This window comes from Perca flavescens, chromosome 3 (genome assembly GCF_004354835.1).
Source record: "Perca flavescens isolate YP-PL-M2 chromosome 3, PFLA_1.0, whole genome shotgun sequence".
NCBI classification, from domain to species: Eukaryota; Metazoa; Chordata; class Actinopteri; order Perciformes; family Percidae; genus Perca; species Perca flavescens.
Window position 1 is genome coordinate 20,623,561 of NC_041333.1, and position 24,332 is coordinate 20,647,892.

At 38.9% G+C, this 24,332-nt stretch overlaps 1 protein-coding gene across 7 annotated transcripts in view; it reads right to left on the reverse strand.

Moving 5' to 3' along the window:
- Positions 1 to 23,793, reverse strand: part of dync2h1 (dynein cytoplasmic 2 heavy chain 1) — a 116,136-nt gene extending 92,343 nt beyond the window's left edge. For 5 of the 7 annotated variants that reach the window (XR_003691707.1, XM_028571339.1, XM_028571345.1 and 2 more), the window contains exons 1-35: positions 23,698 to 23,793; positions 22,698 to 22,915; positions 22,301 to 22,474; positions 21,934 to 22,072; positions 21,346 to 21,464; positions 20,841 to 20,985; positions 20,408 to 20,553; positions 20,087 to 20,173; positions 18,685 to 18,819; positions 18,215 to 18,328; positions 18,023 to 18,134; positions 17,502 to 17,626; positions 17,042 to 17,217; positions 16,518 to 16,713; positions 16,297 to 16,392; positions 16,024 to 16,185; positions 15,129 to 15,227; positions 14,566 to 14,705; positions 13,194 to 13,422; positions 12,479 to 12,606; positions 11,952 to 12,067; positions 11,588 to 11,715; positions 9,639 to 9,788; positions 9,225 to 9,430; positions 8,519 to 8,674; positions 8,279 to 8,393; positions 7,474 to 7,644; positions 6,601 to 6,759; positions 4,536 to 4,604; positions 4,136 to 4,290; positions 3,012 to 3,144; positions 2,801 to 2,918; positions 2,499 to 2,611; positions 1,237 to 1,350; positions 971 to 1,121 (exon numbers count right to left, since the gene is read on the reverse strand). Coding sequence is in view for 6 of the 7 variants with exons in the window: in XM_028571339.1 (XP_028427140.1) it covers positions 971 to 1,121; positions 1,237 to 1,350; positions 2,499 to 2,611; positions 2,801 to 2,918; positions 3,012 to 3,144; positions 4,136 to 4,290; positions 4,536 to 4,604; positions 6,601 to 6,759; positions 7,474 to 7,644; positions 8,279 to 8,393; positions 8,519 to 8,674; positions 9,225 to 9,430; positions 9,639 to 9,788; positions 11,588 to 11,715; positions 11,952 to 12,067; positions 12,479 to 12,606; positions 13,194 to 13,422; positions 14,566 to 14,705; positions 15,129 to 15,227; positions 16,024 to 16,185; positions 16,297 to 16,392; positions 16,518 to 16,713; positions 17,042 to 17,217; positions 17,502 to 17,626; positions 18,023 to 18,134; positions 18,215 to 18,328; positions 18,685 to 18,819; positions 20,087 to 20,173; positions 20,408 to 20,553; positions 20,841 to 20,985; positions 21,346 to 21,464; positions 21,934 to 22,072; positions 22,301 to 22,474; positions 22,698 to 22,880 (4,759 nt within the window). In the remaining variant the exon portion in view is untranslated. Of the gene's footprint in view, positions 1 to 970; positions 1,122 to 1,236; positions 1,351 to 2,498; positions 2,612 to 2,800; positions 2,919 to 3,011; positions 3,145 to 4,135; positions 4,291 to 4,535; positions 4,605 to 6,600; positions 6,760 to 7,473; positions 7,645 to 8,278; positions 8,394 to 8,518; positions 8,675 to 9,224; positions 9,431 to 9,638; positions 9,789 to 11,587; positions 11,716 to 11,951; positions 12,068 to 12,478; positions 12,607 to 13,193; positions 13,423 to 14,565; positions 14,706 to 15,128; positions 15,228 to 16,023; positions 16,186 to 16,296; positions 16,393 to 16,517; positions 16,714 to 17,041; positions 17,218 to 17,501; positions 17,627 to 18,022; positions 18,135 to 18,214; positions 18,329 to 18,435; positions 18,523 to 18,684; positions 18,820 to 20,086; positions 20,174 to 20,407; positions 20,554 to 20,840; positions 20,986 to 21,345; positions 21,465 to 21,933; positions 22,073 to 22,300; positions 22,475 to 22,697; positions 22,916 to 23,370; positions 23,511 to 23,697 lie in introns of those variants that run through there. The other 2 variants (XM_028571332.1, XM_028571361.1) reach the window with 2 other exon arrangements.
- Between the last annotated feature and the right edge of the window lie 539 nt (positions 23,794 to 24,332).

Below are 24,332 nucleotides of genomic sequence, written 5' to 3' on the forward strand. Positions count from 1 at the left end.
GAAATTTGGAAATTGGCAGCAATGTACTGTGAAATGATGCCTCTACCGGAATTATGGAGGAGCTTTTCATCTCATGCATGAATAAGAAACTCTGATTTAAATTAAAGTCCTTTTTACAAATTCAAATTCTGTGAAAAAACTCAGCGGTCATGTTTTATTTAGCCACATATTCAGCCCAAGACATTACATTAGCCTGCCAGCTACTGCAATTGCAGCTTTAAAGGGTACTCTGCAGCCTTTTGTGTATGAGTGGCTATCAGGAGATTCATACAAGAGCAGTCATTTGGCATTAATCTCTCAGTCCAAAGTAACAACCCAAGATTTTGATCAGACCTCAATCATGAACAACACAAGAGGGAATCTGATAGTGGAACAAAACGCAAATGGCAAGTGCCAAGTGTTTATAGAGTATGGCATTTTGGGAAGGTTAATATTATCAGGAATGTGATCAGCAACCAAAGAAAAAGCAGAAACAAATGAGGGTACAGTAAGAGAAAGGGACAAAATCCTGAGCATCATTTGGCATGCTACAAATATGTCTAAGATTGAATGAACAAAAAACATCACACAAGGTATTGCATTGCTTCTCTCAGCTTCTCCAGTCTGGGTTTGTATTAGTCTCTCATCAGAAGTTGTTTAATCTTCTCAATTTTGAATGACATCCCAGATAATAATCGGAATTTAGTTCATTACCAGGGCAGGGAGATACAGTATATGGCTGAATAAATTTAAGAATAAGGTAAGAGGGTGTTGTATGCACTAAAAAGATGGGAGTTGACACAAACATGCATATTCTCTCTGGGTGGTGCAAAAAAAGGTCAAGACAGATCCACACAAATACTAAATCTTTCAACTTCAAAAAGCTACAGCTACAGCTAACGTCTTTAAAGTCAGTACATTGAAGTTACACCAGTCTGAGAAGACACACATACATTCACCACTGCATACACACAAACACAGACAGAACTACCTGTGTTAGCGTGATCGTCAGAGCTAGTGTCCACCGTAGTGTAGTGTTCTAATTTGGCTTTGAGCTCCAGCTCCAGCTGCTGCATACTTTGCCCTTTTAGAGCTCTTTCCACATCTTCAGTAAACTGGATTTGCTCAGCCAGACACAGAATCTACACCAAAAATAAGAAAGTTCAGACAATTAAATTTTTTCACATCCTGGGACATATGTGGTCTTGGATCTCAACTTGAACAAAGTATTGTGGGTTGTAGAAAGGTGGTGTGTACCTGTGATGGGTAGTGTGAGGGATCCACTTCCCCTTTCTTCCCTGCTGACAGACATTCATACAGTAGGTGCTTCAGGGTCTCCTTCATTTCCACAGAGAGCTGACTTAGCCACACCTAGAAAGATGGAAAACAGTTCACACACAGCCACAAACATGTATAACAAAAAACAGTGAGTAAAACTCTTAAATGAGGTAATATAAAAAAAGTATTATATTTTATTTATTTTAAAAGTTTATTTGACAAGAAACATCCTATAATAAACATTAATGTCAATACTTGAAATCTGATGCATTATACAGAGATTTAGCTAAAAGACCCTAGTTCCCAGGCAGGTAACCGGGGATTAGGGCTGGCTATTGTTCAGAATCTTTTGATCCGGTGCCAATTTCGATACCGATTCCTAACGATACTTTTTTCGATACTATATGTTTTAAAATCCATTTCAACATCAACAAAAATACATTAAACACAAAGCTTTTATTTTCCACCTTAATTGTGAATTGTGAAAACAGTTATCAAAATTAAAAAATTCTGGTAAAACTGCTCACTCGGAGTAACATTAATAAAAGTGCCTTGCCTTGCAAGCTCAGCCTGTCAGTCGGTCATCAGGGCAGAGAAACCACTGTTGTGGCTGCTTGTAAGAGGAAGTGTAACGTCAACAGCACCGCGACCGCTTTCAGCTCGCCATTAATATCATATCGCAGCAAACGCTGTCTGCGTGAAGTTTTAAAAAACTGTAACCACACTTGAAATCAACCGTGACTCTCTGTGACTTCAACAAAACTGCAGACAGTTTACTCCGTCCGCACCTCTCCGTGTGTGTGTCCGTGTGTGTCCGTGTGTGTGTGTGTGTGTGTGTGTGTGTGTGTGTGTGTGTGTGTGTGTGTGTGTGTGTGTGTGTGTGTGTGTCGGTCGGAGCTCCCCTCTGTGTCAATATGCAGAGAGGACAGATAAGCTTGCGCTTACGCGCTCAGATGCTTTTGGAACCGAAATTTGGCACCGAAAGATAAAGAATTTTTTGATACTCATAGGATTGGAGTATTTTTTCCGATACCATAAAAGTATCAACGTTCGGTACCCAGCCCTACTGGGGATAGTTATCAACCCTTCATTAAAAAATGAATACAATATGCAATGTTTTTAAACACACTATAACACACACGCTGAACTGGAAAGTGTCCAATCAATTGTACTTTACATTTACAACAGTATATTATAATTGTTATAAATCATTCACACAACACTCTGCACAGCAGCTTTACCTCCACAAAGCTGGAGATGCGTATGATGTTTCTGAGTGGCACTATTTCTCCCTCCAAAGAACACATGGCGACAATGTGCTGGCACTGCTCATCAAATTGAACACTGTGGATACCTGCACAGATTAATTAACAGACAGATTGCATTCACTGTACGGAATTCAGCACGGAATATGCTGTGATGCAAAGGAAACGAGGAAAAGAGAAAAGCAAAGCAAACAATAACATAACGGAAAAAAAGCAGAGAAGAGCACAACATAAGGAAAAAAAGAAAACAGAATAGAACAAAACTGATTTTTTCTTACCCGCAAAGAGTTTCTTGAGGTGTGACTGGATGACAGTTGGGTTGGTTGCCTGACCAAGAATCTCTAGCAGATCATCATCTCCTATGAAATAGAACCGTGGGAAGGCAGAGCGTTTCTCCTGCGACAACCACACACAATACAAAAGTTGTGATGCTTACCACTCATGTTATACATATGTGGTCTTTGCACACAAAAATGCACATGCGTGTACCTCCAGGAACTCATTAAGTGACTTCTGGCAGCGCTGCAGCTGATCCAGTATGGTGACCAGGGAGTTTCTGATGCCAGCCCTCGAGCTCAGAGAAACAACTCGGTTGTCTCTCTGAATGTCTGACATTATAGACCTGTTACACATATGGAGAAAGTGTTTTGTTCCTGAATGTGCATAAAACACATTCTGCCTGTAATACAAATTATATTTGTCCATTTATCCCAGCAAAAGACACTTGGTCCTAGTGTTATACTGAATATCAGCCATAATAAACCTGAAATTTAAACAAAAAATGAATAGTACATCAAAACATATGTGCTGTGCAGCAAGAAAGAAAATGCCCACTGGTTTAGGAGATCGGTATAGCAGTGGATATGGTCCATGACTGAGGTTTAAATGCCAACTTTAAAGGAACACGCCGACTTATTGGGAATTTAGCTTATTCACCGTAACCCCCAGAGTCGATACATACCCTTCTCATCTCCGTGCGTGCTGTAATGCTGTCGGCTCCAGCGGCATCAGGCCAGCACAGACCATGCAGGTGAATGGTTCCAGCAATCCTACTGCTCCAAATAAGTGACAAAATAACGCCAACATGTTTTATAACTATATTCTTAGGCGGAAGAATATAGTACTTTGGCGGAGTGATATGCACGCAAAAAGCCTGTCTGAGAATATAGTTCCCGGTTTGTTTACTGTTAGAAGATGGCTGTGTCTCATCTTACGTTGTTTTGTGTACACACTGTGACTCTACAAATCACAACATGTAAATAGGAACATGTTGGCGTTATTTTGTCACTTTTGTCACAATTTGGAGCAGTAGGATTACTGGAACCATTCACCTGCAGGATCTGTGCTAGGCTAAGCTAAAGCTGGAGCTGTCAGACAGCGTTACAGCACGCACGGAGATGAGAAGGGTATGTATGGACTTGTCTTACTCTGGGGGTTACGGTGAATAAGCTAAAGTCCCAATAAGTCGGCGTGTTCCTTTAAGCTTCAATTTGAGGGTGTATATATTCACAGCCGATGGATGGTGCTTCATTTCAGACAGGGAATTTCTGGGAGTAGTGTGCTTGCAATCTCTTGGTCTCTGCTGGTGTGATACAGTCACACAAACACAGTACCTGAAATCTTCATCAACGCGTTTAAAGCGGGCCTCCTCTCGGGGCAACGCCCCTCGTCCAAAAATGGGCTCCAGATAAACCCAACGCCTCTGGATGGCATTCAGACTAAGCAGGTACTCGTCTAAGTCTGATAGACGAACCTCCCACAAACTGACCTGGACATACACAAAGTAAAAACAGTAACATGGGTTAGTGCTCTTTATTAGGATATGTAAATATTGATATAATGTTGAACCACAAATAACATGCAACAATACAAGACTACAGCAGTTCATTTCGCTGAGTTAACACATGCTGTATGTTTAATAAACTATGTGTCTGGGGAGATTTACCTTTTTCCAAAATATAAATGAAGCACTTAATGAGTATAAAAGTGTATGCATAGATTCTTTGACCTGACCTTGTCTTGGAAGCTGCGGTAGTAGGGAGAGTCTTTCAGAGACTGCAGCAGACAGCGGTTATCTCCCACCTGGATGGGCACAGAGTGGTGATAAAGCCAATGTTTGCTAATCCTTAACGTTTCATTTAATGGTGAGAGTAGATATGCCTGTTTTTTTCCTGAAGACAGTTACGTGCCTTCTAAGTCTATCTACCAAGTGGTCACTTTAATTGACCTGCCTGAAATAATGATTATCAAAAAAAATAGTGAAACAATGGGAGAAACAGCTGAAGGAGCCTTTCTGAAAAGATGGAATGTTTTTAAAACCCTTGCTATGCATGTAGACTTTATTTTTGTTTACTATCTTATTAAACAGCATTATGCTGAGTCAAAGCCAAGCGTTTTGGCTCACACCTTTACTAGACAAAAGGTAAAGAGTTAGAGATAACTTAAAATACATTTATATACAGTATAAATACATACCAAACATGTAAGAGGCATCCCATAAAGAAATACAGTACATCATTCAGTAATCAGGCTATCATCGGTTTCTGTATTATCTGTATCACTATATTTTTACATTTTACCATATCAGACCATCTTGTGGTCCACAAGTCACCCATATGCTCACATATGTCTAGGAAGGAAATATAGCCTACTTGGGGACCAGGCACAGATGCGTGTTAGATGTGTTAAGTAGAAGCAGCGCCTTAAAATCAATTCCAAAACTCAAAAGGTAGCCAGTGTAAAGACAGTAGCTAAATCAGCAGGACATGTTCCCTCATTGCATTATCAAAAATAACTAAAATAGAGGATTGATCAGTGTCAACTGCCACAGTAATATTGTGTAAAGTGATCTCTGCATCATGACCAGTTCTGAATCATGACTAAAACTTCTCAGAAAGTACATACAGTATGTCCTAATGTACAAAACAGGAAAGCTAAATCAGGACTGTTGTTGCATCAAGAACGGGTTTCTTCAAAATGGGTTCAACAACCGCATATTTAAATTGAGCAAGAACAGAAACTGTGTGCAGCAATTTCCTTAAAGTATGTGTCTGGGGCAATGTCAAAAGAGCAGAAGAAGTGCTTCAACTAGACCATGGTCTCCAGCATGGATTCTGGACTGGGGTGTTGTTGTTATCGGTGAAATAATGTGAAACTTCACAAAAATGTAATGACCTCTGTCACAGCGCTTAAATCAGAAAAGCAAAACAGAGTTATTTGTATTTCTGTCCAATACAATCATGGGTATGTTGAGAGCTCACATTTAACTGCTGTGTTACATTGCTTCGTAAATTTTTTAGCGCATCAAAGTGAACATTTAAATGACTCTTTCTCGGACTGCATTCAACTTTACGGCATTCTCTCATTAGATAACCAAGGCTGTGACCATCGCTTTCAGCTTCCCCATCCTATGAATAAACAACTTGGTCAAGTTATCTAGAACTAATACCTTAAAGCAGTCACATCCTGGGTCACACTTTCTCAGTATACATGTATATATACTTCATATATATCTAGGGGCCAGCTTGAATTCAATCATCAAGAAAAAGTCCAGTTTATTTAAAAAACAATAAAATCTTGACAGAGAAAATATTCATTTACTACAGTAGAACAAATCAGGATCAGGCTGAATAGGGATGAGATTTCTCATCACAGAGGAGCCATGTGCAGAAAGGCAATCATGTTACCAGTTACTACAGATGTCAGGGATATTAAAAAAGTAATATTTGGTGTAAAAAAGCTAAAAGATTTTTGGCAGTTAATCAAAACAGTAGGCAGATGTTGAGGAATCCCTTGGTCGCAGGGATGTCAGGCAGGCTCAGAGCAGTTAGTGGGGATGTAGAATGAATTAAAACATTTCATCAACTCATTTGGGTGGATGCTATTTGCTTTGTACAAGTCGGTTATAGCCAAAGTTTGGCTAATAAAACTATAACCAGATACAATAAACTGTAATTTACTTTCCTGACTAAGCTTTAGGGCCTACAACTAACCCTGACTCAGTGTGACATAATGCACAAGTGTGTTTAGTGTTTATACATATCCCTATTTGTTAGTTGCGATGTGCCTCTGTGTCTACCTGGTTGACTATATCCTTCCAGTCCTTGATGAGGGCGAGAGTGCGGCTGCTACTGTCCGTGTACTCTGTGAGGTTGAAGGTAGCTGCAGCTCCCCATAAATCCAGCTCCCTCAGTGCTTCTCTGATTGTCACTTCTGCCTGAGCACGACTGTTTAGGTCCTAAATGGAATCGTGTGCACAAACACACAAACACATACACACACACACCACTTTATATACCTTTTATAAAACCAGTACAAAGCATCCTAAAAGATCCACCTGTATAACTCCTCTGGGCTGGTGAGCAAGACCTTTTAGCATTGCATCACCCGTGTGCACTATTTAGTCAAATTTTCAATAAGCAAGAACAAACTATGAAGATGTAGATATTCTCTCTCTAAATCATTACTTAATGGCCTAAACACTACGGTAAACAAAGTTTTTGCGTTGTACAGTACTGTACATCAAAAGCAATATCTGAGATCAAAATGAAAACAAAAGGGTTGGCCGAGCAGGCCTGATTGATAGGTAGTATCTAAGTCCAAGATATCACTGTTTTCTGATTCAGTTAAAAGATCTATTTACATAACAAAAGTTTGCAAGAAGAGCAGTTAAAAAAATTGTCATGCATTTTTTCAAAAACACAAAAAATGCTTACATTTCATCTACATGCTAAACTTAATTATATACTGTATGTGAATATGTCTGTAAACCTATATGGCCATGAGCTTTTCCTGTACTAATACAGGAGCTATGTATTACTTGCTGCTGCCCCCTAGTGGCACTAGTCACATTGTTGTTGATAACAACAATTTATAGAAGTGTGTGTCCCTATAGAAGTGTATGCTATGACCCAGTATGTATATCTATTTGCATGAGTGTGTGTGCACATACCTTGAGCTCCAAGGCCTTTTCTATGATGATATTTGCCACACCGAGGAGGTCATTAAAGGTAAGTCTCTCCAAAGTTGTCCCTCTTGGAAGGCCAAGCAAACGGAACATGTCCAACCAATGGTCCTGGGACAGGTGCTCCCCACGCACATACTTCAGCACTGGGACCATGTTCTAGACAAGCAGATAGAAAAGTGTTCAAATAAAAGTACTAAAAACTAGCCAAAGATGTGTAATGACAATTTGACTACGATCAAAACAATTCTTGCTTCAAAGACAATACTTCAACCACCACCATTCATCTACAGTTCTACATGATGTTCTCTTTTTGTTTTATATAGTTACTGTCTAACATACATTCAGAACCATGACATTTGCTGTACATATTATGGTCGCCACATGATAAACCCTTTTGATTTTGGTGATCATTTATCATGTCATTGATTTATTGTGCCACAATTACACAAAAAGTCTTTACTTGGACAAAATATATTGCATAAGGCTAGTTGTCATGACATTTTTGAACAAATGTTTGCTCCCCAAAAGAAGAACCCTGTTGAATTTAGTGATTCAATTACTTCTCTTATAATGCTACCCTGACTAAGATTTCAACACCCTGCAGGCTCTAAGAATAGCTGAATTGTCATTATATTGTCCAAAGTGCATTGTTGAGTCTAATAAACATTGTAGACTCTAAGCCCTGCTTGAGGGTCTTGCTTGATATTTGTAGTCTTGATACTCTATAATAAATATACTCAAACTTAAAAGAAGATGATTATGTTATTCCACCAACTGTACTACGGTCTACCTTGTATTTGTCCACTTCTCCTTGCAGTTTAACAGACATAGCAGTAGGCTGCTCCAGCTTCCTAAGTCTGTCCTGCCATGTAAAAAGAAATTCCTCAAACACGTACGTCTTACTCCTGTAAAACAACAGAAACATACATTTAACACACAACTGTAAAGAAACTGTTCTTAAAAAATAAGAACAGTTCCAAATCAAGAAAATTGAAATCCATCTACAGCAGGCCTAAACTTAACCCCCTACCTGAATGTGATCCAGTCCTCCTGGGCCTTTTCTGTAAAGCCTTGCTGCCACTCCTCATACAGACCCCACATCTGGCTGTAATCCTCCATGTCTCTTTTTGTCTCTTCCGCCAGAGAGAAATCTGGAGAGCCCAGGTCAAAATAGGCACAGTCCTCACTGAGGAAAGGAGAGTAGAGGAGAGTAGAGTGAACATGAGGCTTTCATAGAAGCTCTAGTCTTGGGCGGTTGCTCTGCACGGTGCCCTGGGCTGTAATGTAATTGGGAGGAGGCCATGAATAACCTAACCTAAATTTCTCGTAATTTCAGGTTAGGTGTGTAGATGGAAATGCATCAGTTATAATATTGAGTAGCTTTGAATAGAAAAAACTATACATGTATAGATAACAGAAAGCAGGAGCTATAAGGTTTCCAAAAATAAAATTAGGATGCAGTTTCCTTTGAGACCCAGACTTTTATAGTGTATAGTTATCTGAATTATTCACGTTTGTTTATAGTCTAAATGGCTATCATCACATCAGATTTAGTTACTAACAATCCCATCAAATGAATGTACAGTATATAAGCTATTTTCTGGCCACAGCATACCCACATTTTATCTAACCACAGCATGTTTGAATAAGATGAAGGCAATAAACATCCTTATCAGTTCCCCTGACTCTCTCAGTAAAGAAAACGCTAGAAATTCTGCATATTAAAAACAACTTACAGCAGTTTACTGCGCACAAACTCTAGCTCCTGGAACTCTTGCTGCTTGTCCCTGATGGTCTGGAGGCACACAAGAAGGGCAGCATGATCACCACTCTCAAGCATCTCATCTTTAGGCTTCAGCTGGTCCCAGCGGGCTTTAAACCGCTCCAGATCTGCCCTGTAGGCGTTGATACGACCAGCTGCATTTATTCGCATCACCTCCACCTAAGGGAGGAACAGAACAAGAGAAAGCAAGTAGCACAAGAACACAGCCAGAGACAAAAAAGAAGGTGATTGGGGTAAATGAGCAAAGGAGAATAAAGACAGGAGAAAACAAGAGACTTTAGATAGCAGAAAGCTGCTGTTAAAAAAAAACTGAGATGTAGTTTTATAACCACAATCAAAAATGTGCGCATTTGTGAGTTTCTATTACTTGATCTTTGATCATGAGCTGGTGGCTCTCCATGACAAGCTCTAATTTGTCCCACTTGGCCCTCAGTGAGGACAGGGAGTCCAGACCGCCCCCAGCCACTGCTCGCAGCAAGCGGTTCTTCTCCTCAGCACACTGGAACTGAGGTAGGATCTATACACATATATACAGTATAGTTAGTTTATTTCCATGTTTACTTTCATGTCAAACATTAGAAATATAACAGGACATACAGCATAAATGCCCATAACCTTATGAATCCAGGAATGTCATGGTATTGACAGTAGGGGCCAACATAATTTATATAATTATATGAAAAGTTCATTAAAGTAGCTACGAGGAACTTTTAAATGATTCTGAAACGTGAAATGTTTCTTTGAGTTTCTATCTCGATCGATCAAGACTAACCGTGAAAAGACCGCTATTTTATATAGTTTTTATTAATGCCTTTGTCTGGGTTTGATTTTTCCCACAAAGTCAAAAAATGATTTACAGCAGGCAGACTGGCTCTCCAGTAACACCGGAAAAACCTGTACCCAGCCAGATAAAAGGTAGCAGGAGATGTCCTTATACAGACCTAACTGTATTTAAAATTTTTTTTGGAAGTTATCCGTTATTTATGGCTGATACTAGAAATGGTCCAATACCGATACCAGTATCGGTATCGGCTCCGATACTGCCTAAAACACTGGTATCGGTATCGGGAAGTACTGGAGTTTATGCACCGATCCGATACCACGTAATAAAGCCCTAAAGAAAATCTATGTTAAAGTAGTTTATTTATGTTCTTTTTCCGTTATAACTGACTGTCAAACTGGATAATAAAAGAAAGTTCTGTGGCATTCATTGTTTGTGTTTGTTCATGTTTTACAAAGAGTTTAACCTGAGCCAGACCAACAACAAAGATAGAAATCATTAGGGCTGGGTATCGTTCAGAATCTTTCGATCCAGTGCCAATTTCGATACCTCAGTTTCGATACCGATTCCTAACGATTTTTTTTTTTTCGATACCATATGTTATACCATCTCCATTTCAACATCAACAAAAATACATTAAACACAACGCTTTTATTTTCCACCTTAATTGTGAATCAAAACAGTTATCAAAATTAAAAAATTCTGGTAAACTGCTCACTCAGAGTAAATTAATAAAAGTGCCTTGCCTTGCAAGCTCAGCCTGTCAGTCGGTCATCAGGGCAGAGAAACCACTGTTGTGGCTGCTTGTAAGAGGAAGTGTAACGTCAACAGCACCGCGACCGCTTTCGGCTCGCCATTAATATCATATCGCAGCAAACGCTGTCTGCGTGAAGTTTTAAAAAACTGTAACCACACTTGAAACCAACCGTGACTCTCTGTGACTTCAACAAAACTGCAGGCAGTTTATTCCGTCCGCACCTCTCTATGTGTGTGTGTGTGTGTGTGTGTGTGTGTGTGTGTGTGTGTGTGTGTGTGTGTGTGTGTGTGTGTGTGTGTGTCGGCGCTCCCCTCTGTGTCAATATGCAGAGAGGACAGATAAGCTTACGCGCTCAGGCGCTTTTGGAACCGAAATTTGGCACCAAAAGATAAAGAATTTTTCGATACTCATAGGATTGGAGTATTTTTTTCGATACCATAAAAGTATCAACGTTCGGTACCCAGCCCTAGAAATCATATCACATTCATACAGGGATAGTAGTATACAGTTGTTAAAACATAAAATATATGACATACTGGTATTGGATCGGTACTCTGTATCGGCCAATACGCAAGTTCAGGTATCGGAATCGGTATCGGGAAGCAAAAAATGGTATCAGACCATCTCTAGCTGATACTGGGGCAGGGCCCTCACAGAAAAGAAATTGCTTGCAGTTCTAATAAATAATTACATTGGTTGCTACAACAAACTCTTGCTAATGCTTTGGCTCGTGACAGCTAGAAAAAAGTTTCTGGCCAGAGGAGTGTGTTTGTCTTACTTCTGGTTTGCGGGCTAATATCTGGCTATGTTTGCCACTGGCAGCACCAATCTCCTCCATGCTCTCTGGTCGATTGGACAAGGCCTCCATTGACTCTGAAACAAAACTGTCTATGGCCTGGGTGTGCACTGAAAGCAAGAGGGAAATGGCACACACAAAGGAAACAGAAAAGGAAAGAGAAAGTAAGAGCAAGGGGATGTCATTGGGCCAAAAGAATGAAAAACAAAATTAAAATAAACAAGAACAGAGAAAGAAAATTAAATGTTTGGCATGTGATTGGTGTAAATTACCCTAATAACACAATTTTAATGCTGTTAAGGTGTGAAAACAAAATTAAAAAGACAATTGTGTTGTCTGTTTTTACCTTGTATAGACTTCCTGAGTGATAAGAGCAGCATGTCAAAAAGCTTCTGGATCAGGTCATCAATTACGGCTTTTACTGGCTCACAGTTGACTGTAATACAGTCTACCTTCTCCTGACTGACAGAGGAAGAAGAAGAGGATCAGTGCCTGTGACTTTTGATGTAAAATGTATATGAAGTGAACCAATGACGTAAAATTAATCCTGGTAGGAAAAATAAAATGTCAGCTACAGTACAAATGGCTAAAGAAGAACTTCTGTGACATTAGCAAAAGCTAAATCATAGCAGAGAGCCAAAACAAACCTTTCCATGCTTCACTCTTGTGAAGTGATCTGCCTTTAGATATTAAAATAGTTGATAGTGACCATCTTGGTTAAATTTCGGGCTTCCAGGTTACGTGTTTTTTTTTCACTGTTTTGTAATTAATATGTAGTTTAGAAAAGTACTATAAATATTGTAAACATTGTTTTTGAAAAAAAATTGAGATGTATTGTAATGTTTACTTTTGTCTATTATGTGCGATATATACCTAGGCAGACGTTCGGACTCCTTCCCACTGGCTTTCAGGGTCTTGAAGTTTCTCTCCCAGTCTTGCACAGAGTTCAGATGCTTCTCCACTAACTTCTCTAAATCAACCTGGCCCAGCACCACCCACTCCTACAACACACCCAATTTTACATGTTTCTATAACAAAGCTGACAAAAACTACATGTAACAAGAAGATGACTCAATAAAAACAGAAGTAAAGACAAGGGGAGATAAAACAGAAGTCTGGTGTTGGCTGAGGGCTTTCCCCTACGATATAAATATGCATGGCTGCAGACAGAAGGGAAAGGATATCTATGCTACTCAGTGTTCTATTGGGGTAGTGTAAAAAGGGGGAAATGCTGACAATGAAAACAACAGAGCCTCAGTATGTAAATAGAGAAGCATGACTAATCCAAGTTGCATTCTTTCAAAGAAATTAGTACAGCAATGGCTCATTGCAATGCTTCAATAAGCAAAAAGTGAAAAAAGGTTCATTAGTTAACATTCATGTAAAATACATGGACCTCTAAGACCGGACTCAAATCTCTTTAGTGACAACGAGTAGCAGGCTTACCACAGAATGCAATTCATTCATTCATTAATAGTTTCATTTTGTATAGTGATATTTACCCTACAAACAAAAACCCTCAGTATACTTCTCTTAACATTATACACATGCTTTTGGACAGTTGACTAATAATTTGTTGTTCAGGCACCTTGAACTTGTGTTGTATAGCCTGCAGACGGCTAAAGAGGTCCTCGGCCTTGCTGAAGATGGTGAGGAACCCGGAGGCATTTCTATCAATCATGACACTGAAGATAAGTTCCTCCCCCTGGGCACTGACCCCTTTGAACTGGTTTGGGATTGAAATGAACCGCTTCATCTCCCTGAAATAGCGTGCTCGCACTTCCTCAAATGGAGGACGGAACTGCAAACGACCCTGCCTGTTCACAAGAAGAAGAGCAAAAATTAAGAAAAAAAAAAAGGTTAAAAATGTATTTAATCAATAATGTTGTAGGAGAGAGATGGAGAAAGAGACAGATAAACAGGCAAGAAGAGAAATTATGGCATAAGACAATCAAGGGGTTGGGAAATAAAGTCAGAAGTTGATGCTAGTGGTTCAAGATAACGGCGAAAGGCTACATACAGTATCTCACAAAAGTGAGTACACCCCTCACATTTTAGTAAATTTTTAGTAAATATATATCTTTTAATGGGACAACACTGAATAAATTACACTTTGCTACAATATAAGTATTAAGTGCACAGCTTGTATAACTAAATACAATATACTGTAAATGTGCTGTCCCCTCAAAATAACTCAACACACAGCCATTAATGTCTAAACCGCTGGCAGTACAGTACACCCCTATGTTAAATTCCCATAGAGGAAGGAAGATTTTTATTTTTAAAGGCCAGTTATTTCATGGATCCAGGATACTATGCATCCTGATAAAGTTCCCATGGCCTTTGGAAATAAAATAGCCCCACATCATCACATACCCTTCACCATACCTAGAGATTGGCATGTGGTACTTTCCATAAAATTATCTCTCAATGCAAATCAAACAAGCTATTAGGCTAACTGAAATAAAACCATGCCTATCTCTAGGTAGGGTGAGGGCATGTGATGATGTGGGGCTATTTTAATTCCAAAGGCCATGGGAACTTTATCAGGATGCATAGTATCCTGGATCCATAAAATAAGTGGCCTTTAAAAATAAAAATCTGCCTGCCTCTATGGGAATTTAACATAGGGGTGTACTGACTTTTGTTGCCAGCGGTTTAGACATTAATGGCTGTGTGTTGAGTTATGTTGAGGGGACAGCACATTTACACTGTTATACAAGCTGTACACTTAATACTTTACATTGTAGCAAAGTGTAATTTCTTCAGTGTTGTCCCATTAAAAGATATAATAAAATATTTACTAAAATGTGAGGGGTGTACTCACTTTTGTGAGATACTGTATGTGTGAGAGGAGAAGAGAAAAAGGGTTACAATGCAGAGGTGAGAGAGAAAATTAATAAGAGAATAAACAAAAAGTAGGACAGAAATTTGGACCTAATGGACGTGTGTGCACTGACTTGAAAGTGAGGTCTATGTGTATTTCAGGCAAGTTCTTGTTTAGAGCTTCCAGTCCGGTCTGGTATTGGTGTTCAAGAGCCTTGTACAGCTGATGGTTCCAGTGCTGACGCCATGCGCGCATGTCATCAGACCTGAAGCCCTAAACACAAACACGCATTAGGGTTGGGTACCATTTACATTTTGACCGCTACCTGAAATCTGTTGCCGGTACCCAACAGTACCTATTTTCTGTACTTTACTCTCTGTGTAATAACAAAAAAAATGATTTCAGTAAAAATATTAGTCTGAACTGTCAATTTCAACATTTTGTTACTTTTTTTGAAATTTTACACACTAGAGAAAATAAATCCCCTCCCTCTCCCTCCAAAAGTATTGAGCACTAAAATAATTTCATATCATGCTTATTTACAATGATAATCGCAATAAGCACAGTGCTCCCACGTAACCTGGTGTTTTCTCCTATCACATTTATAGTAATGAATATAGAAAATTTAAGTACAAACAGGTGGATTTAAATTATATGAAGGCCAGAAGCTAAGACACCTAAACCTGTAATCGATACCTGAGCCTCCAGAGTGGCAAAGCCAGTACGGAGGTCCTGAAGGCCATCCTTCCACCGCTGCTGATGTCTCAGAAGGTCCACATTCATCAGTGTCACCACCTGAGAAATGTACCCAGAGGTGTGCAACAAATACACAGCAAGACTTTAGTTACTAAACTCTGATTATGATTCTAATGTGCCTGTAACAAATAATTTCAAATTAGTGCTAACTGCCTCTGTATTCAATCATTTAGTAAACTAACTTAAGTCTAAAAAATATATGTGTATATATATATATAATATATATAATAACAGATAAATAAGAATATGTACATTTCAGCACAATCTTCCAAAATTATTGTAAGTGATTCACATAAGAAATTCCCATGTTCAAAAAGGAGTAGGAAGAAGTTAAAAAAGTTTCTGGTCCTACCCCTGTACATGATTTGTGCAGTTTTAAAGTCAACAAGATCTTTAAATTTTAGTGCTTTTAGTTTAATGAAAAGTGGATAGTTGCTGCTCTATAAGTGTTGTTGTTTTTTTGCAATTCTTAAGGCTCTCTTTTGAAGGATGAATATAGGTTCAGTGTTTGTTTTGTAAGAGTTTCCCCACACTTTAAGGCAGTATGAAGGAACAATACAACGTGTACAATGAACGTTGATTTAATAGGTATTTGATTTTATGCAATATTGTAATTGATTTGGATATTTTGGCCTTAATATGATTTACATGTGGCTTCCAACATAATTTTTCATCGGAATATGAGTTCTTTTACTTTTTCTATTTAAGTTTTTTGTGTAAATTTGTCGCACGATTCCAAAACATTATAAATTTAGTTTTACTTAAGTTCAGTGTTAGTTTATTTGCATCAAACCAGCTCTCAAAATATAGTCAAAACATAACTGCATGCTACAACCTTGTCAATGAAGTCAGTGTGCCATTTGCGTAACTTCCTGTTCTCTGTAGAGAGTTTCTCAGCAGCAGACTGCAGCTTGGCGATGTAAACTTCCAACTCTTTGGGGTTGTCCCAGGTGATCTGCAGTTTACCGCCCGATTCCTTTGACTGAGAACGAGGATTCTGACAAGGAAAAGCAGAACGATTTTATGAAAAATAAAAATAATTATAACAACATTTTTAGTGTGCAAGGCATAGAACGTAAAAACCATAATTTCCAGCAATACGCAGTACCTTGATGACCTGTTCAAAGGCCAGGGCAAGACTAAGCATCATAGGTCTCTGAGAGGGAATCATCTGCTGGTCAATGGTGTTGTAGAAATGGGCCACCTACAGTGCAGTAACACTTTGTTACAATATGAGCTTGAGATAAGCTAAAACAGAAATAATTAGACAGAAATGAAAAAAAGGAAAGAAACTGTATTTATGTGTCCTACATTGAATTACACTTTCACCTGTTTTAGGACAATGGCGTGTCTGTAGAATTTATCTGCAGTATTAGCAGCCTGCTGTATCTTGGCTGGGATGGGAAAGCCCAGGGCAGAGAGCTGTCTGAACTCCCTGAGCAGACTGACCAGCCTGTCTGAATACTGGATCTTTAGCCTGCCATCAACATGGTCCAGGTCCATCACACAGTTACTGGCCTGGAGACTATACAGAGGGAGAGAATTATAATTAGATCCACTTGAACCAGCACCCATTCCAACGGATAGCCCTTCATCAATGTGCAAAATGAGGTAATGATAAACGAAAAGAACAACAGCAGAAAACAGGAGTATATATATTCACAAATGAAAAAGATTTTATTGAAGAAAATGTATGTTTGGTGCCATCCAAGACACATCCAAGTGCCATGTGAAACTATGACATATAAATTAACCTGAATGCTTTCATTGGCAAATAAGATGAAATTTAGTGTTGCTCTGAACTTTTCTTGGATGTCTTGTTAGTTGAGGTCACAGTGTGCAGTGTTTCCAACCTGATCCCTGACTTTGGGTCAGCCAGTCCGGACAGTAAATCTCTTGACCAGTCCTCGAATTGTTCCTGTTCATACGCCCTCAGAACTTCCAGCAGGTCATCACAGAAATGCAGGAACCCCTTGAACCCAGACAGGTCCGGAAGCAGTGCCTCCGCTATGTGGACAGAGTCCTCAACCTAATGTAAGAATGCAAGCAAAGGAATACAAAAAAAGGGAATCAGTACACACTATTATTTTCATCATCATAGGAATTATATGTATTTGTAACATTAAAATGAAACCTGTTGTTGTATTATCATTTATTATTGTCATTTAATATGATCACCATCTGTCTAACTATATGATGAAAGCTCATTCTCTTATACATGGAAATCAATAGACCAGAAGGTCCGTGCTATTTGGTGGTCAGTCACATTGAGGATGTGTGTACACACACACACATATATACACAAACAGTTACCTTGTGTATGATCTGTCGGACCCAGACAATTTTGTTGACAACCTCAGGAAGGTTCCTGCCAATAAGTGGCCCACACTTGTCTCCAGGGCCTCCATGGCATCGACTCTCAAAGTCAGTCTTCAGGCCTTAGAAAATCAATAAAGTCGAGAGGGGTCAAAGATAGGAAACAACAATGTGTCAACACTGACTCTCCGTATATCATACAGATAATTTTTACATTTAACATTAAGCTAACACTTCTTCCCCAAGTCATTTACTATGAGTTAGCAGGTAGGGCTTCAGCTAAAGGATATATTGATGTTTTAGGGACAAAGCCTTTCCATGACAGGACATTTACTCTAACCACTAGGACATCTAACTGACCCATTTAAACTAAAGCATTTCTGAAACAATCTAGGAGAGTGAAATGTTCTTTTATAGTCTGGACCTAGCATTTTTAAAAGTGTGACACTGGGCCCCCCTCAGACAAAATTCGGCATAAATGCCTTTAGACATAAATGCTTTGAGGTAGAACTGTGTACCCTTATTGTAATCCAGTAGTCTGGCCAGTAGGGTCTCTCTCTCTGTCTGCAGCTCTTTGCTGATGGTCGGACGTCTGATCAACTCCTTGTGCTTTTGAAACACCTGCAACAGCTAGTTAACAAATCCACAGGTACATGCGGTAAGTTTTCCCATCAACGCACACCCACACACAATATTTTGTGTTTCACTACCTGTTGTGGATTGTCCTGTACATCAGCAATGTAGCTCTTTAGTCTGCCAGCGACTTCCTGCTCTGACGGAGCCATTAGGCGCTCAAACTGAGCCACCGCTGCTCTCCAAAGAGGCTAAAAGAACATACAAAATAAAAGTCATACTGTAAGTTTAAGGGGGGATTTTTCATCTTTGCCTAAATAGATTGTGTAGAAAATGAAACTTCAAAGGTTCAAATGACCATTATTGCTCAGGATGAGGTGGGTGGAAGATTTACTGCGGCCATCAGCCAAATATTCACAAGATGGCTGTAGCTGGTGGGTGTGAGCATGACTGGGAATCCCCTTAAGTGGGATAGTAATCTGTTGAAAGTGATATCAAGCTATGCAATGAGAAACCTACAGTGCAGGCATGAGGAAGGCTCAAACAAGGTAATTCAGAAGTCTCACATGCACATACACATGCACACTCACCATTTCTGACAACTAACCTCAGTGTAGGGGTTGTAATGCAGAGGGTTGAGCCCAGAAAAAGGCTCAAACACACGATCTGAAGTCAATGCCTGCTGCTTCCCTCCTGGTAGAAGATGCAGCAGTTTCTCATGAACTGTTCGTAGAGTCACCACCTGGTAGACATAAATAATGTTTTCACATGTTATCTATATCAACTGTTTTATTGATGTCTTTGGTTATTAGGCTCACAGGAGTGATCAACATGACCTACAATTTGTGACTGACTTATCAGACTATGGCACTAATTCTGTGTTACTGTGTGTATGGGTATCGGACAGCCTAAAAGAACAGAGATGTCCATAAGCATGCATAAGGGAAATTATACAATTTATTGTAAAGAGGAAAGAGTCATCTGCTTTTATTTGAGAGTGGCTATATGCCTTTGGATCAATGTTGCCACTTCACCAAGTCCATAGTAGCCTTTATAGGCTAAAAAGCACTTTGCCAGGTCAAGTAAGGTTTTAACAGCATCATCGTACTGTACCACAGTTAACAATTGTCTACAGAGGTTACAAGGGAATGATCCTGGTCTGCACTGTCACACGTACAAACAGCTATTAGGTGCACATAGTTTAACATAGCCCATGTCCCAATTCAGGGCCTCACTTCTTCATAAACTACATTTCACGACAAAATATGTCATAAAAGGGTGATAAGGCTGACCAATTTCATAGGCTCCTTTAAGCCCACAAAGGTTCACAATTTAAGTAAAGATAAAAGTTAGGATCTGTACATATGAACATTTCATGAATGTCCAATGTGAGTAAGTTACTTTCTGGATTAATAAGGTGCTTAAAGGAATACGCCACCGTTAATTGAAATAGGGCTTATCATGGTCTACCCTAGCTGTAGATAGGTGGGCCAACGCATTTTTTGTGTCAGTGCAAGCAATTATGTTGTTTTTTTGTCTTTTGTTGGCTCACTTTTACTCACAACATGCTAACCGGCAAAGTTGGATTCCATTCACTACGCTAAGTTAACTAGCGGCGGCGCTGCCGGTGTTGCACCGGACTAAAACGATGCATGCACAAAAAATGCGTTGGCCCACCTATCTACAGCTAGGGGAGACCGTGATAAGCCCTATTTCAACAAACGGTGGCGTATCCCTTTAACAAGTCTCTGTATTAATCCATTTACGATTCACTTTTCCTTCCTTGTTCTGATTTCAAAATAAACATGAAGTGGAAATTCCATTTAAATGTGACGTCTGCTCTTGAACATACTAGCAGAAACAAAGCGAAGACAAACAAAGATTGCAGATATATTTTAAACACTGAATGTGATGCAACCAGTGTAGCACAAAAACACAGAAATATGCACTATTGAATGTCTTTTCTACAGAAAGTGTATCCTTGACCCTGGATGAGAAACATATTTTACCTCATCCAATCTTCTTGCAAGGCAATGAAGGGTTTGCGGGCAGTGCTTGTTTCCCTTCCAGGGGTGTGGCGCATGTCTCTTCCATACCTGAGAATAAAGGCCATTAAATGTGTTCAGTGTTTACCACAATCAAACAGATGATCTCCTTCTAGCTTTTATTTTATAAGATGGTGATAGATTTCCAGTCACATTTTATGTTTAAATGCATTATTTCCAGTTGAATTGAAATAAGGTGTTTTATTGTGAGAGAAATGGTAAAGGTATTGATTTTTGAGACCATTCTGTATACAATTTTCCCCCCTTTTTTCATCTATTCCATACCTGTCCAGTCAGATGCTCACAGGCTACCACCCACTGTTCACAGATGGCAACACCCATTCTCAGGTTCTCCCTCAGTGATACATAAGGCTCCTCAAAAATGTTAAGACCGCTTAGCTTTCTCTGCACATATCTTCCAAGGGTTCCACCTTGTACACAAACAAAAGAAAAGACGACAAAATTGCCACATAGAAAAGCACCCAAAACACAGTGATGCACCAACATGTGTTCTGTATATACACTAGGTAATATACTGTATACTCAAGATTTCCTCGGAAAACAAAGTTGGTTTCAGTTCTCGAAAAATTAGCATTTTTTTTCAACAACCACAGTAGCAAAATGATCAGAACTCTTGACGCACACTGTATATTAAAAACATCAGCAAATATTTGTTTTCATTTCCTGGTTTTTGTTTGTGAATGTGTGAGAGTCCCACCGATAACATCCATGAGTCGGACCATGCGTGTTTCTGGATAAGGCTCAAAATCAGTCTGCCTCCAAACATCATCCAGAGTGTCTTTGCTCTGTTCCACGAGATCCCCAACATCAGGCATAGACAAGCTATCAAGACCACCATACTCCTGGGGAAATCACAAAGACACACATCGTTGGTTCCCAGTTAGTTCACTGGAATTTGAAATATCAACTTCTAGAACAATTATTTAACAAAATAATGAAATAATGTTAAGGTTGAAACTCACAATTTCAAGGTTTTTAAACTTAAAACAACTAAATGTACCAAGATGTAATGGCTTTCTTTTACCAAATTCACTGTAGAATTATTGCTTAGTACAGTTACATATTATAGTTGGATCTTTATCTCAATAATTGTAATTCACTTAGCAACCACCCTGTACACATACAAAAACCAAATGTAGTAAACATAATATCTTATATTTTTCATGTTGCCAGTCTTGATACATACATGTTTGCATGCATACCTTTTTTATGGGTTTAAATTGATCAGTGAAATACGTAGCCCTTTCTCGCACACTGTTTTTCTCTGCAGACTCAGAGAGATCCTCCCAGTACTGGAACTCATCACTGGCAATCAGGATGCCTGCATAGAGTGGAAAGAACAAGTACATTGTTTGAAAATTATAATGTATCCTTGTTTTTATCAGATGCAGTTATGAGTTTTCACTTTATGAAGTGAACAAATGCAATGCTAATTAACATTTCGTGATAGGTGTACTGAGATTACACACATATTAGTCAAAAACAGTACTGAATATAGTCTTAAACCAAAAGGTTAAAAGTCAGTAATAAATTCAGGTGCAGCTATCCATTACAGTTTAGCTGAGAGAGCATGTCACCACAGCTCCCAGCGTTTAGGATTAACTATCCTTTTATACATACTAGCAAGACATTTTACCAAATCGCATGATTATTGTATGTCCCGTCAAAATCCAAATATTTGAAAAATATTTTATATATATTTTAATATTTATATCTTTTACCTATGATCATTCTGTAAACACTAAGGGCCTGACGTGTATTTATTTCTGCAAAAATATATGTATGCATACCGAGGACATCTTCTTCCTTGCGGCCCCTCTTGGCAGAGGATTGTGCTCCAGACTGGCGGACCACTGAGCCTAGGCCAAGCTCCAGCTCACTTAGCAGGCCTGCCAGCTTAGGGTCAAATGCTGAACGCCAGTGCTCATCCTGGATAAAAGTGAAAAAAACTTTCTCAAGTTTTAGACTAAATAGTCTTGTTCTCTTCTCCTGCCTTGTTTGGGCACCCACAAACTCTTGAAATGATGTATGTGTAATGGTGATGTAGTATTTATTTACAATAATCTGTTTTCAATTATCTCTAATTTGTGGTTGATGTTACTACCAAAGCCTACGTCTTTCAAAAAGCATGTATTTAATACACAGAGACAGGTTCACCTTCAGCAGTACAGGTGCAAAGACTTGTCTTATGGCCTGGTAGAGGGTGTTGATGGGAGACTCCAGCATGGACGACACAAGCAGGCTCTGGTGAAGGTTGTCTTCTGTGATCACTGTGGGATGCAGCTTGAAGAACACCAACACCTTCTCTCTGCTGTCCCCCGATGCATCAATCTGACAAAGGAAGATTCATGTTTAATAAGAAAAATAGAGTTTTATTGTCAAGTCAATTTTCTTTTTGTGTATGATGCATGATTAAAGTTACATGATCTGCACAAATACAGTAAAACTGTAAAGGAAATGCTATTTTGAATCAAGGGAAATTCTTTCACATGGATATGTTGCTCCACACTAGTACAATTTAACATTGTAATGATGCTTTAAACATTTGTGTTACCTTATTTGACAAGTGAAGGTCATTGTCATGTCTGCTGATGGACAGGACAAATTCATTTCCATCATCCAAGAAGTTATTGAGCTCTGGGCTGTCAGCCAGGGACGAAGAAGGCTTTATTCCATAGAAGTTTCCAGTTGTGGTCAGGATAAACTTTTTGCGAGCATCATCTAAACCGTGGGGCATCTTTCAGCTGCAGTGATGTACTGATGCTGAGAAAGCTATAGTAAACAGAAAACAACACTGTAAAGAACCACAGAGAGGAATATGGCCTAATATGGTCGCTATTGTGTAAAACAGTTACAACATATCTTTTTTTAAGTCTCAAGGTTATTTTTACAGATTCATTAGACTTGGGAATTTTCTATTGTCAACCCTTCCTCATTGTAGTAAGTGAAACCATCTTAGAACCATGCTAATTACTTCTGCATCAAGCAAGAATAAAACAGCGGCCGTATCAGGCTTTTCAGTTAAACCTAGCGTTGGTTACGCTTTACCCTAATACGCTATTTAAGTTAACTTTGCATTCTGCCGAGCTAGAAACAAATAGACCCGTATTAGACCAGCTTAGCTTCCGTCAATCACATAACCAGTTCAAGTTTCCCGGTTCACTGTCTATGCAACTGTAACTAACGTTTGCTAGTTACTTTGCCCTGAAGATGGTTGGGTAACTTACATTGACGTTTAAGCTAACCCGTCTCTGAAGTGATGCGTAGGGCAGTGCTAACGTAACTGTTAGCTCATTAACGTTATAACTTTACTATCTTAAATGTGCTAGCGCTGAAACGTTAGTTTATAAAACCAGCATGCTTAATCAGCTTCTTCCATTTACATAGGAAGGACTAAAATAATGTCTACAAAGTTATGGTGCAGCATTATAACGAAGCTATGACTAACGTTAGCTAGCTAACATTAGCTCGCCTCTGTGTTAAAAGTTAAACATTTTAGCTAGCTGGCTTGACCTTAGCACGCTAGCACACTAAAAGAAACCTTGGTTTCATACCGTTTTGTCCCAAATAGTCTACTCGAAGCTTTCGGTAACGCAATTCATAGAGGGAAGCTGTAGCAATCTGTTACTCGTGCCTGTGTGTGTGTGTGTGTGTGTCTCCAAGATTATGCTTGCGTGGGTACCGTAGCAACTACGATCCATTGTACCACGTGACACAGCCGACACAGCAGAACTGCAACCCTATGCAATTAACTTACGCCATTTACTTAGAATAGATGGACAGCCCAGCCAGGCATGTTTGGTTCGTTTTTACCCGTGGTTTATCTCCGTAAGGTTTTCTCACATAGGTCTTTCTGAGAAGCTCAATGTATTCAAGATAAATTGGTATTACTACTTTTTTGGCTAGGGAAATTTGACCATGCATTTAACTTGTCATTTTAACAAAGACAAAACAACAATTAATTTAAGCATTCAACACAAATTTAATTCAGGAATATCCACTATGTAAGAAAAAAAAGAATTAACTGAAATAATGGTCTGAAAACTATTTATATATATATATATATATATATATATATATATATATATATATATATATATATATATATATATATATAATTTTGAGACAAAAGGACACCACCTGTATCTGAGAAAGTAGGTAATATGTATTAGGTAAATGTCAGTAATGC